The sequence below is a fragment of the Lytechinus variegatus genome, chromosome 1, assembly GCF_018143015.1.
Source record: "Lytechinus variegatus isolate NC3 chromosome 1, Lvar_3.0, whole genome shotgun sequence".
NCBI classification, from domain to species: Eukaryota; Metazoa; Echinodermata; class Echinoidea; order Temnopleuroida; family Toxopneustidae; genus Lytechinus; species Lytechinus variegatus.
In genome coordinates, this window is record NC_054740.1 from 67976622 (window position 1) to 67996283 (window position 19662).

Genomic DNA, 19662 nt, shown 5'->3' on the forward strand with positions numbered 1-19662 from the left:
ATTTTTCGCCCAGATTTCAATATGTTGTAGTTTATAATGTTCTCTTTCTCCTCAGTTAAGATGAATATTCGTTTTGAGAAACGCATCATTGCGTAAAACAGCGATGAAAAGAGGCATGTCATTTTTCCTCATTTTGCGTGTAATCTCTATGGGACATGACTTTTTCTCAAAACTAGAATCGACATTCCTCTATTTCGTGAGCCATATCTCCATTTTTTCTTGTCGGTTTTCCCTGAGCTTTTAGTATGTTGTAGCTGAGATCCTACGCTTTCGGAAGTGTGCCCTCCATTTTTTGATCAGATCCCGGGATCATGCCCGTTTTTCACTTGCAAAATTGGTATTGTAATTCTCAAAATTGCTTACGTGTAATCCCTATGGGGAATATCGTAGCTCAATGGATAACGCATTTGACTTGCTTTCTCGAGGGCGGAGGTTCGAGTCCTGGGGTGAACAAGATGATTTTTTTTTCCATTTTTTTTCTTTTTGCCACCTCTTACATGATCCTTTATGATAATTAAAAGGCACAAAAATTTAAATTTAGCAAGATAAAAGAGATTATAATTACTTTTTTCATATCACATGTATTGTCATACATCAAAGAGACCCTTTTCACAGTGCTTTATCATCTCCCGTCTTTCACAAGTATTCCATCCATAATGAGCATTCCATTGTCATCATGAAGATCATATTGATGTGCATGAACATGGTAATAGTGATCATGATGGAAATAATAGACAGACCACCTAATTCGTCCGCATGACGAATTAAATTCTAGTTTATAATTATAGTTTAATGTATATCGTAACTTACAAAGAGCTTTATGAAAAGGGACCATTGAGCTACTTTACATGTGTCTGGATCAAGAGTGGAAAGTCCTTCATCGTAGTGGTCAGATGTTCAATTTAGAGATCAGCTGTTAAGACAATAGTTCTCTTTTGGTCAATATCTGAGTAATAAGATATACTTATGAAGTCAGCTTGTTGGTTCATTTCATTCTATTTTATTTCATATTAACAGCTATGTATAAAAAGAAATGGACAGATACTCACATTATTTACCAAATCTTTCCCCTCACAGAAACCCAGGGTGATCCTGACAGTAGTAAAAACAGGTCATCAACTCCTGGCTCGCAGAAGAATGTCAAGCGCTTCCCAGAGAACGATGAAGTCCTGGACAACAATTCCCTACGCAACATGATGGAGAAGGCTGTCAAGGTGCCAGGTCAGAATCCCAAAGCTCTAGAAGATGGCGAGGAAGATGGTTCACAAACGAAAAAGACCCCAAAGATCCTTGGAGGGTTGTTGGAAGGAAACAAGAAGGTAATGTTTGGCACGGGACTCTTGCCCAAAGAGCAGCCAGAGTTTGTAAGTAGTACAGTGGTTTCCACAACGACTATATGGAAGAAAGGCGATGCAGAGCCAGAATCGAACAATAACAATGGACAGTGTACCAGCAGTAGTGGTAATGGAGGAAACGGCAGTAATGGCGGTAATGCTACCAACCAACAGAAGAAAAAGAAAGGGCAGTATGTGTTATTACAACAGCTCCTTATGGATGATGATTCCTCTGTGAATAACATTGTGAAGGGCATGAAAGGCGAGGATGATGGGAAGAGTTCGCAGGACTCCACGACAAGCCCGACGGTAACGACGACCAAACCCCACATGCCCTCATCACAGGATGGTGGCCTCGGTCTCGGTGTTGGAGGCGATATTGGGGATGGTTTGGAAGATCCTGATGCTATCATGAAGCAGTTGATCCAAGCCTTTGAGACCCTTGAAGACAATGACCCCAACAAGCATAGTGCCATGAATGAACTCTTGAGAGAAATTGAAAACTCTGGTAATGACACGCTCACAGGAAATGAATTGCAAGTGAAGCCCAATCTGCATGGTGGCTCTGGACCACCGTTCCAAACCAAGGATGGCAAAAGCAACCAGATGTCATCGAGTGGCTCTGGCATGCCCCCTCAGATGACTGGTCAACAGCAGCAGGGCATGCTGGGTGGCATGCCTGGTCAGGGTGGTAGACCTAATCAAAGGAACAACCAATCTGGGGTCCCTCAATCTCAGGTGCCCAAGTCAATGAACAACATGATGGCTCCTCCTAACCAGACTGCACCAGTAGATAGTGGGATGACAGCTGCTCAGAGCATGGCGGCGCAACAGATGTTGAGAGGTCAACAGCAACAACAGCAGCAGCAATCACAAAATTCCCAACAACAAGCTGTAAGTGAATATCTTTATATGTATTTCAATATGGAAAGTACTCATGCACACTTGGTAGTATTTTGAGGTCTTTTCTAGTTAAGCTCTTTTTAACAATTAGACTGAAACAATGATGGATGCTGTTACTTATAAAGCAGTTAGTGATTTTTAATGATTTAGAAATATATTATTGTATATTATTTTCATTTTTTTTACACTGATTGTCATCCGTGAAAATAGTATGAGTTTCTTGAATTGTTTTCCTGCTCTGTTTTTATATAGCTACATTCTCTTATATGAATGATTTTATATGAAAATTTTGATTTTACATTTATTTTTACTATGGAGTTGATTTTATGCTGATATTTCTCACAGAATTCAACACCAGAGCAACCCATGTCCGAAGATGATGTCAAGCTCCTTGAACAGTTTGAGCAGTTCTTGAAGAGCAGCAACATTCCGCTGCCAGAGATAGAGAGTGCCTTCGGTCTGAACAATGGAGGTACAGGTTCTACAGACTCAGCTGGAGGAATGCCACAACAACCGCAGCAGCAACAGCAACAGGGACCTACCCAGCTTCCAAATCGGCATGGGACACCAGGTCCACAAGGTCAGACTCCAGGAGGCAACGTGGACACCAGGGTGTCACCTATCACGGATTTGTTGACTCAGCCAGGTGTACCCCGTCCAGGCATGCCACAAGGGAACTTCCAGTCGGGGATGGGTGGCAGCAACCCGGGCATGCCAGGGTATCAGTCTCAGCAGCAACAGCCGGGCATGTCACAACAGCAGCAACAACAGCAGCAACAGCAGCAGCATCAAATGGGAATGCCTGGCCAGAACATGCCAGGGATGATGATGGGTGGGCCGCAGGGTCAAGGACCAAGGTACCCAACACCGACAAACATTCCGCACATGGGGCAAGGGTATGGAATGCCGCCGCAGCAAGGCCAGCAGCAGCATGCCATGGGGCAGGGCATGGGTGGGCCAGGTGGTGCTATGCAAGGACCAGGGATGTTCCCATCCAGGCAAAGACAATTAAGAGCTGCACTGATGCTCAAGCAGAACAAGAAGCAGCATCAGATGATGCAGCCCCAGCAGCCACAACAGCAACAGGTTAGTTTGATAGAGATGGTAATTTAGAAGTCATAATGTCCTCTTGCTGAAGGTCCATTAGTGATGCCTTTACACATAGATATTACAAAAAAAATCATGAGAGAACAGATTGCAAAGTAGAAATATGTTATTGATATTAATCCTAGAGTAACATCAAATATATTTCATGTTTCAAAGTTTATGTTCTGTGATGGCTCATTCTGGCAAAACTTAAGTTTTAACCCAGTGGTTTCATGTAATGAGCTATATTGGAAAAGATTCCATTATCAATGCTGCATTTCATAATTATGAATGAAAATTATATTTATCAATGATTAAATCTATGAATTTCAGTTTTGTAATTGGAACTCAACTCGTAAAATATACTCCTCTCCATCAGAAAAAAAACTGTGCATGAGAATACTTATCGAGAAAGAAAGCATCTGTGTGGATTTGAAGAGAAATGAGTTGCAAAACATTAAAGACTAGCTCAAATTTTTCTTCTTCTTGTTTTTATCAAGAGCCAATGCAAGATTTAACAGAGAGCAAAATCAAATACAGAAACGATACAAAAGAGCTCTGGTATGTTATCAGGGGCCTGTTTCATAAAGAGTTACAACTGTTGTAACTTTACCATATGGCAACTACCATGGCAGCAGGGCTCAGCAGCCAGTCAAAATCAAGGTTACCACCGTAGTTGCCATAATGGCAAAGTTACAACAGTTTTAACTCTTTATGAAACAGGCCCCAGATGATAATCCTAGGCATAGTTCCAGTGGCTCAGATAATAAAATGGCTAAAATGATACGAGTGTGCGCATAAACATTTTCTGTCTGTGTAGAATAGGGAGAGTCGCTGTGTGTATACGACTTCAAGCATCTGCAGATGAGTCAAGTTTCTGAATTGTTTTATTTTACATTGATCTCCTCATGCAGATGTGGAACTTGCAACAACAAAGGCAACAACAGATGCTACAGCAACAGCAAGCACAGCAGCAGCAGCAACAGCAAAGGATGTTGCAACAACAACAGCAGCAACAGCAGCAGCAGCAACAACAGCAACAGCAACAACAGAAGAATCTCATGATGCTCCACCAGCAATCTCAACAACAGACCTTTTCGGGACCACAGGTCGGTGTTGCGGGAAAAGTTGCAACCACCAACAAAAAAGTGATTATAATTGGCATTGAGAGATGCAAAGTTTCTGCCATATTCTGTCTAGTTCATGGGTGAAGGGCTTAATAGTTGAAGGACATATCTTCTATCAGAAAAAAGGAGCATTCATTCTTTCTCTCTATTTTGTTTTCTCTTCTTTTCCCCCTTTTTTGAACATTGCATCAAGTTGGAATTTGTATCGTATTGAAAAAATGCAGTGATTCGGTAAAAAGAAATGGCCCCTTGATTTTCCTAAGACGTGCGATTCTCTTTTTCATGTTTTCTGGTGGGCAACATACATGTACCTCTTCTACTTTTCACGGAAGTACCTCCCATATTGTTTGATCTACCCCCTCTCCATTTTCACTACTTTACATTGGTTTGGAAGCAATAATTATTTATTCTCCTTCAAGCCATTTATTCCTTCATTGTTTTTGTTATCTACGTTTATTAAAGACCCCTTGTATTTCCATCATCTGATTTTTTTTTCATTTTGTTCAGATGGATTCACAAGGCTACAATGAGTTCTCTGCATCAAACAACATTGTTCCACCTAATGTTAGCATACAGGTAACAGCCTCCATCCTTTGATTTTTTTTCCCCATTTGTGTTCTTTCTTGTAAAATTTTTCAATCTCAGTTTTATGATTATGTAGCAAGTTCCATCTATACTTCATCATGAATGTTTTCTCTGGGTTTTAGATAATTTGTGGAAACATATATAAAAAAGTCAATTATGGATCATTTGAATTATTAAACTATCCAAAGTGATTAAAAAAATTATTTTTATCGTCATTATGGGAACTGTTATTGCCTTGATTTTTTGTTTAAATTCTTACCAGCGATATTTATATATATTGTGATAATATTTGTAATTGGAAAACCAACATAACATACCTTAGTGTTAATTTCAGCCATGTAGCATTTTTGGTTATGTGGTATAAATTGAATGTTTATCTTTGCCCAAAGGGTGCCACATGAGTTATGTTATTACCAGTTTCACTTTGGATTTATGAAAGTGATTGTTCAGTTTTTATTCATTTCCCCCCTCCATATCTAGCCACCCAAACAGAAGATGATGTTCCCCAACCAGATGAACCACCCGATGGGTGGAGGGCCAGGAATGGGACAGCATCAAATGGGTGGTGGCCCCCAGCAGTATCCCCACAGAGCACCAGGTGCAGACTTCAGGCAACCTTCATTCGGCCAGATGATGCCACCTCAAAGCCAGCATATGGGCTACCAAGGGGGGCAGAACTACCCCCAGGACTTTGGAGGGATGGGAGGTATGGGTAACATGATGCCCCCGGGCCAGGGATCCATGGGTATGAACCCCAACCAGCATCCCGGTATGGGGGGCATGAGGCCGACTGGTATCAACCCCAACATTCCCCGCCCCAACCTGAGCCAGGGACACGGCATGGGTGCCATGGGCATGAAGCAGCACATGCTTAGCCGTAGCCTGAGCATGCCGCAGCAGATGACGCCGGGCAACATGGAACCCGAGCCGTATGGTCAACCCTTTCAACAGCCGCAACTCCAACGGGCAAACTCGATGGGGATGACTTCCGGTATGGGGAGCATGCAAGGTGGTCAGATGCCTGGTGGAAGTGGACAGATGCCGGTTTCTGCCGGTCCAGGGGCGGGGACGCCGGGTAACATGCGGTGGAACAATGGTCAGATGAACCCCAACCAAGGCACCGCCAGCAATCCGGGGATGGTACCTCCAGGGTTGAATCAGCAGCAGATGAGCGGTGCTGGAACCATGACACCAGGAAGCATGTCACAGGGTATGGGACAGAGCAGTATGGGACCTGACATGTTTGGTAGTATGCAACCCAACATGGACTTAACCAGCTCAGCAAGGAATCGGCGCACTCCAGTTGGAAACATGACCACAACTCAGGTGAGTGAGCACTGATTTATCTCCACTACATGCTTTTACTCACAGGCTGTTTGTTCTGACTGTTGTGCCATTTAGTATGTATGTTTATATCATGTATGTAGAATCATGGAACAAGCATTCTATTTGATATATTCAGGGCAAGGCCACTTTTCTATATTACAGGACAAATTGGGGAAGAAGATGAAAAAAGGTACAATATATCTCCAAGACCAATGAGAGGGGCATTTAGGCTAATAAAAAGGGCACCAGAGGCCTCTGATTGCCTTTGTTGGCCTTCGATTGATATAAGTCCTGAAGAACACATCGATCAAATAAAAATGCAAATATCCCCTTTATTCCTTTATGATTGAATACCAGGCTGGTGGTGGAATCCGACCTGGATTACCGATGCCCACCTCCATCCCCACTCCCATCAACCTGCCAAGCCTTGCAAGCATCAGCTACAACAGCAGCAACCCAAACCAACCCACCTCAACCACTACCACCACTCCACAGCAGCAAACACAGCAGCAGCAGATCCCCCAACCCACCTCCCAAAACCAGCAACAACCACCACCACAACAGCAGCAGCAACACCAGCAAGGGATGAAGACCATTACTGTAACATCGACGACCAGTGTCCCGTCAACTGCCAGTGCTCCTGGACAGGTACCTGTTTCTTCTCTTATGGAGTATTTTGATTTATAGTCATTATTTTCTTGTGGCCAAAGGCACCTCGTCAAAGTCTGTGCTTGAATTCCGTTGCAACTTTCCTCCATTCTCCCGTTATTTTGTCAATGATGAAATGTGATGATTTTTAATTAAAAGCTGCTTACAGGATTCCTGCAGGGAAGATGTGGCTCTGACTTTTAACAAGGTGCCTTAATAAGCAAACAAACTTGTCCATAAAAAAACTTACCATTAGTTTGATATTTAGAAAGTGCTCAGAGACCTTAAGTGCTCTTTAAACTCAGGATATTGTTATTATGAATTCGAGATATTCCTTGTAAAACAAATGCTTATCGAATTTCTGTGTATATTCATTGATAGTATATTCTTTTTTGATTTGTGATTCCCTCATATTTAAGAAATATTCTGCAGACTAATGGAAGGAAATAGTAAAAAAAGGGCAAGATTAAGAGAAAAATCTTGACCTACAGTTATTTGCTTGGTTTTTGTTACATTTTCTCCACCCTAACCCCCCTCTCTCTCTTTTTATTTCACCTTGTAGCAAAGTAGCCACATGGGTGGTTCAGCAGCTTACCGGGGTAACATGGGCAGACCCGGTGGACCAGGGGGTAACAACATGGCACCCCCTACACAGGATCTAGACATACTTGGGCTCACTATGGAACTTCTTGATCCCAGTAAGTAACACTTTGTTTTACAGATCTAAAGCGGGGTTCCAAGAAACTTGCGCTCATTTGAAATATCTATGTGGGGTATTGATAACCTATCTTGCACTTGATTTGCAAATATTTGCAACCCCCAAGCCTTAATTCTTTCCTTGCCAAAAAAACTTTTTTTTTTACTTTTTAAGAATACTCTTTGTATTGAAGAAGGTTGGCATCTACATGTATGCACATAATTCACCACTCAGCGCTTGTCTTGTTCTACTCTTATTCATTCAGCCTACAACAAAGATGAGAAGAACGTTGGATTGGAAGCAAGCAAGGGCATGGGACCAGGTCAGGCCAACAGCTATGTCAGTCAGCCGGATAGCACTGGACCTGTACGACCCGGCGGCACTTCGTCCTATGCAGAGAACCAGGCTAGGCAGGATGCAAGGAAAAGATATCAGGTAATGGAGGCAATGTGCTGACATTGAGACATATCATCGCAATAAGAGTATGAGATAATGAATTGTCTCTTGAATATAAAGTAGATTGATAATCTTGCAACACTTTAAATCTCTTTGCTTGATGTGCTTAAAGTTTCTTAATATGACTGGATATGTACTCTCTAAAACTAACTCATAGCTAGATTGAAACAGAACCTGCACAGTGACCTTAAAGTGGGGGTTTAACTCCCTACGTGCCAAGTGAATTGCAGTTCTTTGGGGGTATGCATGTTATTTTGTTGCAGTTAGTGATAGTGGCATGTAACAAGCAAACTTTTTTTTCCCGTAATCCCGCCATCTGTCTGCGCTTCGGAATAGTTTACTAGATAGATGGCGCATAATAACTGCTGTTTATTATTATTATTATTATTATGTAAGATAAAGTTAAAAGGTTTGAATAATCGCTAAGAAGCTTACGGTACACCACGTTTTGAGTCCTAGAAGGACTAAAAGTGGATAGAGGACAGAGGTAGAAGTGAAATGTAGAGACTGGAGACAGACAGTCAACCTGCCTGAGTCTTCTCTTCAACTCCACTCGCCTACTCAAGCCAGCCTTTTTGTCATCTCTCCAACTTCTCAAGTCTCTCATCTCTTCTGGTTTAGAGTCCTTTTTAGGACCTTCCAACCTTCTAATTTATTTCCTCTCCATTTCACTTCTACCTATATCCACATGTTTTGATTCATCAAGGACTCACCATGTAGTGTACCGTTAACCTCTTCCGCGATTAGCGTGTAAAGCGTTGAATGAGAATTAGAGATGGATATATTAAACACCATCGTATATCCCTGCAGGAGTTTGTGGAGATCTCCAATGCCAAGGAAGCACCGGATGCAACCACCCGCGCCTCCAACCTATTCCGTAACCAGCTGAAGCAGAGACCAGGGGGACCCGGAGGAGGGCCAGGGGGTATGATGCCTGGACAGGGACAAGGGGGTTTCCCACCAGGAGCTGATGAGGTAAGGTCATGTCCTTACGCCTTCAGTGGAGGGGAAAAAATACACAAGAACTTTGAGAAATATCCCCCCCCAAAAAAAAAAAATAAAAGTAAAAATGAAAATGAATGAATAAATAAATAAATGAATAAATAAATAAATAACAATGAATAAATAAAGTAAAATAAAAAATAAAAATGAAAATAGAAATAAATCAGTAAAAATTATAATAATAGTAATATGATATTGGTAAATATATAAATTAATGAATAAAAAAAATGAAAGAAAAGAAAAGAGAAGAGTCATAAAACACAAACAAAAAAAAAGAATGAAACAAACAAGAACAAATAAATAAACTAATAAATGATAATGAAACTAATGAGAGTCCCTCAAATTCATGTGATTATTATGGATGATCTTGTGATTGAAAAGGAGGTAAACAAGTTTTTTTTGTGTTTTCCCCCCATCTGTCTTCCCTACCTACCTATCTTTCTCTCTCTCTTTCCCTCTCCCTTTCTATCTATAGATGGGTGGCCACGAAGTTGAAGGAAAAGGCAGCAGCCTTCTTCAGAAACTGCTCTTGGACTGAGTCTCTCTGACTTGATATTTCCAGATGTAGTTTAATGGTCTTTGTAATTCCATTCATCAACACTTGCTGATCACAATCCACATTGACAGAAAATATTGTTTGGTGTGATGTTCATGTGAACTTCCATCGCAATTCACCAATTTGTGCGACCCACAAAAAAAGGATAATTTTTAAACTGAAGACGGCATCATTTCCTGTATGTGGGCTATATGCGCATATGATCATATTACACTGTAATTGCTTTGTGTTTGTTGATCCAGTGGTTCATCTAGCTGGTTCTCATCCACTTTCATGCAATTTGATTTTCACAAAAGACGAAATGGAGTCGATTTCTTTTCTATTAATGCTGCACTACATTCTCTTGTGCCAGAAAGGTGAATTATCTGTACAAATCACTGAATAACAGTGAGTGAACTAGCAAAGGGGATTGCATGGAATCTTTATCATAAGAGGCTTTGTGTAATGCTATATGCCGGGTAACATAGCATGCAGAATGTATAGCGGGTCACACCAAATGACGATGAACATCAAACTGATGCCTAGGTACATTACCACATTCATAGACTTTGAGAAGGAGGCTTGTTTTCACAAATGCCACGAGATGAATTGATGCTATATGCCATATGATATGTATCAACTTGTGTTTGATTGCATTTCAAGAAGTAGTTTTGTTTTTAAGTCATTTCATCAGCTACAAATCTGTTATTCACTCATAAAATTTGGTTCACCTTATACATACAATACACCAAGCACGGATGTGACATCACTTTAATAATTACATAATTCCAGTAGCTTGTAACAGCAATGTGTAACTTGATAACCAACTTTGTGCAACGGGAATCTATGTCATGTGTTACACAGCACCATTTGTAACATGAAGAAATCAATTTTTGTGAAGCACAGTGATGTCGAGAAATCTTGCAAGTCCGAATGTCCTTACTTTGTATTCACATCATGTGCGTGCTATCGGACAATACTATATTCAGTTTCCTCTTCTTTACAAACTTTTTCTTCTCTATACATAAGAAAAAAAATTGAAAAAAAAGAGACCTTTATTAACCATTTATTGGAAAAAAAGGATTATCCTTGCATGTTACACCAAGAGATGCAGTAATGAATATTTTTATGATGAGGGGTTTAGATAATCTCAGGGAACCTATAATTCCCCTCTATCTCATCTCGAAGACAAAAAAATACAGAGAGGATGTGAACAAGGTTTAAAGTGTTTTTCCTTTCTCCGAACGTTGTGAGACTTCTAGAACATGCACTTTCAAAATTGATTGAATTGAAAATATCATAATGGATTTGACTCTGTAATTTTGATGAATTATTGAAAGAGTTGCCCACCAAACACAAACAAAAAATGATTGTTGTCAGTTAATGCCATTCTTACTCTTGGAATGATATTTTTTTGTCTTTCTTGTATCCAGGATTAAAAGTTAAAATGAGATTTGCTTTTGGATTTGGCTAGTGTAATGTAAGTTCGTTTCTGAGATAGAAGCCAAATATCATTTCATATCATTGAGTTTTTGAAATTGATAAATTAAAATAGAGAGTGGTGGAGTAAACTCCCCTCTTTCTATCTTTCCTCTTTTCTTTTTCTCTTCTCTTATATTAAGATTGTATTGCACAGATGCCTGTACAGATGATGATATACATGGTTGTAAATATGAATATATGAATATATAATTATTTCAATGTTTTTATATGAGACTTATTATGAGTGAGCTTATGAATGAAAAAGAGAATTACTTATGTTGAGGTTGAGGGAGAGAGAGAAGAGAGAGAGAGAGAGAGACAATATGTTAATTGTAGTATACTGAGATTTTGAGTGACTCAAATGCTGAAACAAAATCATTGTTTTGCATATATGCTCCACCTGTTTGCTTCCCTGCATTATTTAGAAGATAATAAATGAATTTTTATTTAAAATTTTTATTTCTTCCTCTTTATTCTATTTTCTCTGTATTGCAAGATATTTTTGTGTTATATCTTCATTGTTGTTACTGTTATTATCACCCTATACTTTGTAAATATGCCAAAAACTGTGCCGAGTAGTAAAAAGATTTCTTGTATCATGGAATAAAATTCAAAGTTCATTTACGTTTTGTTTCTCCTAAAATTTTTCTTCAACTTCCATCAGAATTTAATGGTACAGTAAAAAATCTAAGTAGTTAAAAGAATTTGTTGAATTTCTACATCTCTGTCAGAATAATTCATTTTCATTTTAAATAATTTGTAACAAATGATTCGCATTCACTCACGGAGGGAAGAATGCTTATTATAAGATTTTGATACTTTTTTCGTAAAATAGTTCAATTAAGTATTTTTTAAAGCATTTGTGATGTTATAAAATCTCTTCTCTAGGTATTCAATTATGAATTTATTTTAATAGATATGGTTTCATTGGGAGCATGGCTCAGCTTTCCCCCTTTTTTCTTAAAAAAATGGGATTATATTTCTTTTAATTTCATGATGAGTAATACTCAAATAATTTTTTATATATATATAAAAAAAAAACAAATGTGAATTTTCATACCATTCATAGAAATTGCTGCATTAAATATTTTGTAAACAAATGCTCATGCTGAAAAATTTGATTAAAAAAAGATATTTTGAGCTGTTAAATACAGCAATTATTGTCAATATATGTGAAGTTTCCCACCAATTAAGACCAACTATCAAACACTCAAGATGAATTATGAAGTTGTATAAGGCATATCATGAGACATACACCATGTAATTTCTGTTCATTCATCCTTTTTCATGCACGCATCATACGTTTGATAAATATGGCTGTTTCAACAATTAGTGAAGTTCAAACAGGTTTTGAAGTAAATGTATCAAAGTTCTTGTAAGTTTTGTTCTCCAGACAGTAGTCAAAGTGTACAGTGATGTGTAGTCTGTGAATTCACTCTTACAAAGTTATAAGCCCACTATTTTTAATGAAATAATGTAGGTGTCAGGTGACATTATATAGGTGTCAGGTGACATTAAATAGGTGTCAGGTGACATTATATAGGTGTCCGGTGACATCATATAGGTGTCAGGTGACATCTGACAGCTTTTATTTTGCCAACCAAAAACAAAATCACTCTTACACTGCTGCATAGACTGGAAGCCTTGTAATGAATGATTGGCACTTGCGATCAGTCTTAGAGACAACTTTCAATCCGCTGACCAGGGCCCAGGAACACAAAGTGATGTTGGGACCAATTATACAATTGTGTCTATTGACTACAGTGTACAAACAGTCATAAAAATCAATCATACGATCAAACATAATGCCGTGTGATACTGGACCCAGATGACCTCTCCTTTTGTGTTAGGTTCCCACTGCTACTTAACGTGATAAGTGACAGATGGTGTAGTGGTTGGAGCATTGGACTCATGATTGTGAGGTTGTTAGTTCAAATCGCTGCTTGACTGTTGTCTCCACTTTGATAAAAAAAGAAGAAGTGATTAATGGTGGTCAAGATTATAGTGGTCCGAAGTACTTCATTAAATGCGTTTCCATTTCATATCATCCTGCGTATTTCAAGTGGTTTTACGAGACTCACACAAATACAAATATGGTAGATATTACAGGAATTATCCTTATTTTTAACCTTTAGAAATGGTTTGTCCTTGTTTCTTGGCTTAAATGAAGGGTAAAAATGAGATGATTGTGTCATCACAAAGATTAACCTTTAGATCATCGAAACAATTAATACAATCCCGAGAGTAGTGACGGCTGGTACCTTCCATACTCATGTACATAGACATAGTGACTAAGGATGTGCTTACAGATATCGCAGCATTCTGTTACAGTTACAACCCCTCAAACATGTTAGCTATAAGTATTAATATATAAAACAATAACAATTGTTGAGTTTGACATTCAATCTTTCATTTTTCCAGAATTTTTCATTGTCCAATCTAAATTTCTTCCTACTACAAATTCATTGTGATTCTTTAATGTCTTTTATTTTCCAAACTCAGATATGGATGTTGCATTCATATATATACACGGAGGAGTAAAAAAAAAGGCGCTTTTTAAAAGAAATTTACAGAATCGAAAAAGCATTTTGTTGCGTGTACATACATGTGTTTATTGCATATCATGTGTATTGATAGTCAGAGTAGCAGTATCAATCCATTTGCATATTGTGTTTTGGAAATTAAGTTTTCATCTTTATGTATTGCTAAAGCAGAAATATCTTGCTTATTTCATTTTTTTTATGATTGTTTATTTCCACAGAGGAAATTTATTATTTCGGAAACTTTTTTTTGTTCAGAGGCCACATATAAAAAAGAAACTTGTACAGAGAGAAACCTATGTGAATAATTATATGAAATATTTGTATCATACAGATTCTTTTTTTTCTTTTTGTTTGTTCATTGTTCCAATTTTCCAACACGTTTGTTTGAAACAAAAAACTTCTAACTCATTTTGTGAAATTTAATTCATGTCGATATGATTGTGTTGATTTCTTTATCCATTATTTCTTGTTTGTTTGCATTGTGCAGATTTTGAAGAAAAAAAAATGTTATGAAAAAAAAAGGGAAAATGGAATCTATGTTTGACACAAGAGATTGTCGCAGTGAATGCATTTTACTCTTGTTTTCTGTATGTATGTATGTATTATTAATATTATTAATGATATCTTGCTGTTACATTCTGTAATTTGGCAAGTAATGAAACAAATTAAAAAAAATGTTCCATCAAAATTGTATTGAGTCTTGATGTTTCCTGTTGGTGAGTCATGAGATATACTAATGTATCTTCATTGTATGGAAGTGAGAGCGACCTGGGGCCCTTTTCATAAAGAGTTACAACTGTTATAACTTTACGATCATAGCAACTACCATGGTAACAGGGCTCAGCAGCCAATCAAAATCAAGGTTTCCATGGTGGTTGCCATAATGGCAAAGTTACCATAGTTTTATCTCTTTATAAACAGGCCTCAGATCAACACTATGTGGTCTCTCAGTGACTGTGTTATAAGCTAGTCTTAACATATAATGTACCTTTTGAAATGGTCTATGAATTATACAGAGAATGAATTAGCCTTTAATTGTATTTAAGATTGTATTTGTTTTGAGAATCTTGAATGGTAACATAATTGTGTGAGCTTTGAAGGTTTGCATGTTGGCGAGACTAGATAATAGATTTTTTGGTCTCAGCATGTAAGGTAGTCATTACTTCTTTCAAGAACTTATATCCGGAAGACTACCAACACCGACCTGCCAACCAGTTCGTCTTAGGCGTATTTAGTACGTTTTCGCAACTAAAATATGGCAGTACACTTTTTCTTTAAAAAATATAATTTTTGTAATAAGAAAAATATATGTATATACCGTATGGGCACTAGTATTCAACCCGGCAGAATTCAAAGATTTTGACATATTCCCGAAAATATTTAGAACTTGGGAATTTATCTTTATTTCATACCTTTGATGTTTTCAGGGTAATCTGTTGTCAGTATTTTCTTTATCAATCTGTCAACTGTATGCGCGTAGGATCGAATTATGCGCCGATGGCCTTTTGCACTGAATTGCACTAGTATTCAACCTAGTGAGGATAGACAGCAAATCTCAAAAGGGCTTAGATTGCTAAATTAGATCTAGATCTATGTAAGTCTCTGGCTTTGATTAATTCCCTGTTTGGTCTCATCTCAAATGGTCTAGTCCATAGTCGGATAGGACAAGGGAAGATTGAGAGACAGGGCCATCTTTCATCGCTAGGTTGAATACTAGTGCAGACGGGTTGAATACTAGTGCCAAAAATCATCGCCGTGAAATTCGATCGCCCGCGCACACAGTCGACTGGTTGAAGAAAAAAATAACGGAAAAAGAATAATCAGCATTTTCTCTTCGAAATAAGACGGGTCTGAAATTCAGGTAAATTCTGTATTTCTATATATTTGAGGAAACCCTCCAAACGGGTTGAATACTAGTGCCCTTACTTTTTTTTACAAAATCGTAATTTATTGAGAAAAATCATCTCTATATGTCTCTATTTCATAAAACATACACAAAATATGGTTATTAGATCAATTTAATTTCAGGTAATTTTTTTTTCAATCATTTCTTAAACCAGGGTGAAGATATATACACATGTTTCAATGTTTTTTTTCATCTGCAAGAGCAGTGTGCATTTTAGCTTGCATTTTATTATGAAATACACTTTTTTTGGGAAAAATACATTTTTTTTAAACACAAAATACAGTTTTTCATTCCCAGAGGTTGGCAAGTCTGCCAACAGTCCTTATCAGGACTACTTTACATGGTGCATTATGGATTGTAAACCAGGCCAGGGGCCCGTTGCAGAAAGAGTTGCAATCAAACGCAACTCTAAAATTCATGCACAACTTGATTTTCAACCAATCAACAGCGCTCATATTTTACTTGCGATTGATTTTTTGACTTGCGTTTAAACGCAACTCTTTCGCATTCATTTCGGTTCATTTTTATTTTCCAGTCCTGGTTCAAAGCATACAAGTGCAAAGACTGCAGTGATGCTGATTTTCTAAGAATATCATCTAAAATTCAAGTGGTTGAGGATTTGGGATGGTGCCATAGAAGGCTACTAGTTCATATTCGCTTTAAAAGAAATTGAGATAGCACTTAATAAAGACTGATAAAAAAATTCATAGATGTCAAAGATTGAATACAGCTATGCTACAGTCCTGGTTCAAAGCATACAAGTGCAAAGACTGTGCAGTGATGCTGATTTTCTAAGAATATCATCTAAAATTCAAGTGGTTGAGGATTTGGGATGGTGCCATATAAGGCTACATATTCGCTTTAAAAGAAATTGAGATAGCACTTAATAAAGACTGATAAAAAAAAATCATAGATGTCAAAGATTGAATGCAGCTATACTACAGTCACACACTAAGGAAACCAACCAATACTGTATCTTTGGGAATAGGTTTGTTGGTCTGGAGTCGGTTTCACTGCTATAACTTTGCCATCAGAAAAGGAATGAATTTTTGATGAATGAATTAGATTGAAATTAAGATGAAAATAGGTAGAAAGAATTTACCCCCCCCCCCACTGCAAATGTTACTTTGATGCCTTTGATTTTTCTAGGAATGGTATTCTGAAAACGTTTTTATCCTGTATCATTGAAACAGGAAGATATAGAATCATAGTAAATGGGTATTCAAAATCTTAACACAATCTTATCTCTGTATTAAAAGGACCACCCCTTTCTTTAATTCAATAAGCCTGATATTTGGATATTACCAATCAAAACATACTTCACAGCGTTTCTTACAAAATAATGTTAACGGCACTCTAGATGGGTATAAATATTGAAATTACTATATTGTTTACATCCGTAAACTGCAATTCATTTTATACGATTGGGTGATATTTTATGCATTTTTCAATAACCTTGTGAAATAAAAATTTTAGACAAACTTTTGAAACAAAATGACATTTTAGCTATTTTAAGTGTTGGAGTAAATGGAATAGGAGTCTTGTCTTTGCCTTGCATCACTTTGACATCACCAATGTGCCAATTTGAAGTCTTCACGACTATACCGTATAGTGATTACCATTTTTTTTCAGTAAAAAAAATCATAATTTTCTTATTGTTTGCAAGATTCACCTATCTACTTGTCTGAGTTTTCATTTTCCTCTAAAAACAGCTTTTCATTTGGATTTTATTCCCCTTTAATGCATGAATTCTGAATAAGCCATGGCTAAAATCAAGGATTCAGAAACCACCTTGTGAAATGGAGCTTTTTCAGTGAATAAGATTCAAACTCTGGTAAATAAACACGAGAAAAATGAGACAGGTCATATAAATTACACAATACAGCATCATTTACAGTTTATTGATAGTTAATATCTCTCAAATTGAATGTACAGTCATTTTAAATATTCACAAAATAGACAGAATCACTTCTTTGACAAAGTGAACTGATAGGCTAATAGATATGAATAGATATATATTCTATGGAAACAAAAAGTGATGCATTAATAGTCACATGGGAAAATTTCTTTATTTCTGTACAATGTCTGTGAAAAACTGGATCACTTTTTACACCAGATGCTCAGATGCATAATAAGTTACAAAGTAAATAGCAAGTGTTTTCACATTTTATTTACAAATAGTACATGCTACATGCTATGGAAATGGTATTTCTTTTCCTCCCTATTTATTATTTTACGATGCATAACTACTCACTAGAAATAATTGCAAAAGGGTACAAAGAAAGATAACCAGGTGGGAGTTGCATAAAGCCGTTAGTAAAGGCCACCGCACACCTCACGACCCAACCGATCGCCAACTGGCTTGCGACTGAGTGAGGGGAGATGTGACGTAACACCTCTTGTAAGCTTGAGTGTCGCAGACCAGTCCCAGTCAGAGACAAGTCGCAAGGAAAATCGGAAGGATTTGACATGTCGAATCCTTATGACTGGATCGCAAGCTCAATCCAACCTCCAGCCAATCAGAAACCAGAGTTGCGTAACGCGTATTATGATAAACGCGCATACGCAGTAGTAAGTGCAATTGCTCAGATCCAATGCCAAAAAGCGCATGCGTGAGTCGCAGATCGGCTCGCAAGGTGTGCGGTGTCGAGGCTTATGACTGCCTTGCGATTCATCTCCCCTCACTCAGTCGCAAGCCAGTCGCCGACCAGTCGGGTTGTAAGGTGTGTTGTGGCCTTAAGTTACAAGCAACTGTATGAGCGAAAGGTGAATCTTTCTTTGTGGTAAATTGTGTGCACTGATTTTCATTGGTGTCCATTACGTTCCTGTGAAAAGATCACCCGTCGTTCATTAAAGTCGACTGTAACTTACAAACAGCTTTATGAAACATCCACCTGAATTACAATGTATTTCATGTTCATTCAGTATATTGAATTAAAGTTACACTGTATAATCTGATTTGTAAAGGGTGGGGGTTCATCTCTACTGCTGTTCATACATACAACTAAAAAGGTAAAAAGGAGAGTATTTTTTGCCTGTTGCTTTGCTGAATTTTGGGTATCTTTACCCCCAAAGAGAAAAAGTCTCACTGTTAGTTTGTGTCCTTTGCTTTGCTGCATTAAGGGAATACTTAGACCCATATTTCAGGGATTCACGAGGCACACCTCTTTCAAAATATAATTGGAGTGCCCAGGATCCAATATAAGTTGATTCGGGTTGATCCATCTTGGAAGGGGAGGGGGGGGGGGGTGGGATACCTTAACTAAAGTAGCATGTGCAGAGAACATGTCAATAAAGTACTAATCTGAAGATTAAATAAAACCCAAGGTTTGAAATCACATGGTCATGCACGTGTACAACAATAGGCCCCCTCCCACCCCAAAGATGCATTTCAATGCAGTTTTCTTATAAACAGCACAAATAGAAAATAAAAATACATATTGAATTAAAAATGGATGGAATTCATCAAGGCTAGCATAGTGTCTAATTCTGACACTTCAACGTTGCCAGTTATCACATTGCATCACAAGGGAAGATAATTATTGCTACACAACTACTGAGAATATGTCAAAGACACAATCTGTGATAGGACGGATTTTATTTCATGCAATAAAGAACACATTTTCAATTTCAGCATATATATATTGTACACTGTTAGTCAGCAGTGCAGATGCATCGTGTGATGATTAAGATGCAGATTCTAAAATTCATGAGCTTTAGGCAGCTCCAAAGAAAAACAGTTGCTGTGTGCTAGATGCTCCACAGATAAATTTTGGAAGGAATGAAACTGCACAAGAAGAAAATGAATTCATGTAGTACATAATAAACATGCAGCTAAAGTAAGACCACCTCCTTCCTATGTCTACATTTTTGTCTACACAGCTATTGTTTTTTAATTGTTCCCCATTATAGCATTTCAATCCAATTTCAACTTTTCTCTTTGCCAACGAACTTGAAAAAACATATTATAGAATAGGATTCGGGGAAATCCAGCTTTGGCTTTTCTGCTACCACAATATGAAGTGTTTCTCC

General features: G+C 37.8%; 1 protein-coding gene across 6 annotated transcripts in view; it reads left to right on the forward strand.

Annotated features, from left to right (window-relative positions):
* LOC121420727 (nuclear receptor coactivator 2-like) overlaps window positions 1–9855 on the forward strand; it is a 68307-nt gene extending 58452 nt beyond the window's left edge. For 5 of the 6 annotated variants that reach the window (XM_041615380.1, XM_041615403.1, XM_041615392.1 and 2 more), the window contains exons 12-21: window positions 1078–2228; window positions 2583–3323; window positions 4238–4471; window positions 4958–5026; window positions 5516–6361; window positions 6719–7009; window positions 7572–7707; window positions 7972–8141; window positions 8973–9137; window positions 9640–9855. In XM_041615380.1, coding sequence (XP_041471314.1) covers window positions 1078–2228; window positions 2583–3323; window positions 4238–4471; window positions 4958–5026; window positions 5516–6361; window positions 6719–7009; window positions 7572–7707; window positions 7972–8141; window positions 8973–9137; window positions 9640–9702 — 3866 coding nt within the window. In that variant the 3' untranslated portion in view covers window positions 9703–9855. The remainder of the gene's footprint in view (window positions 1–1077; window positions 2229–2582; window positions 3324–4237; window positions 4472–4957; window positions 5027–5515; window positions 6362–6718; window positions 7010–7571; window positions 7708–7971; window positions 8142–8972; window positions 9138–9639) is intronic. The other variant, XM_041615408.1, reaches the window with a different exon arrangement.
* The last annotated feature ends 9807 nt before the right edge of the window (window positions 9856–19662 follow it).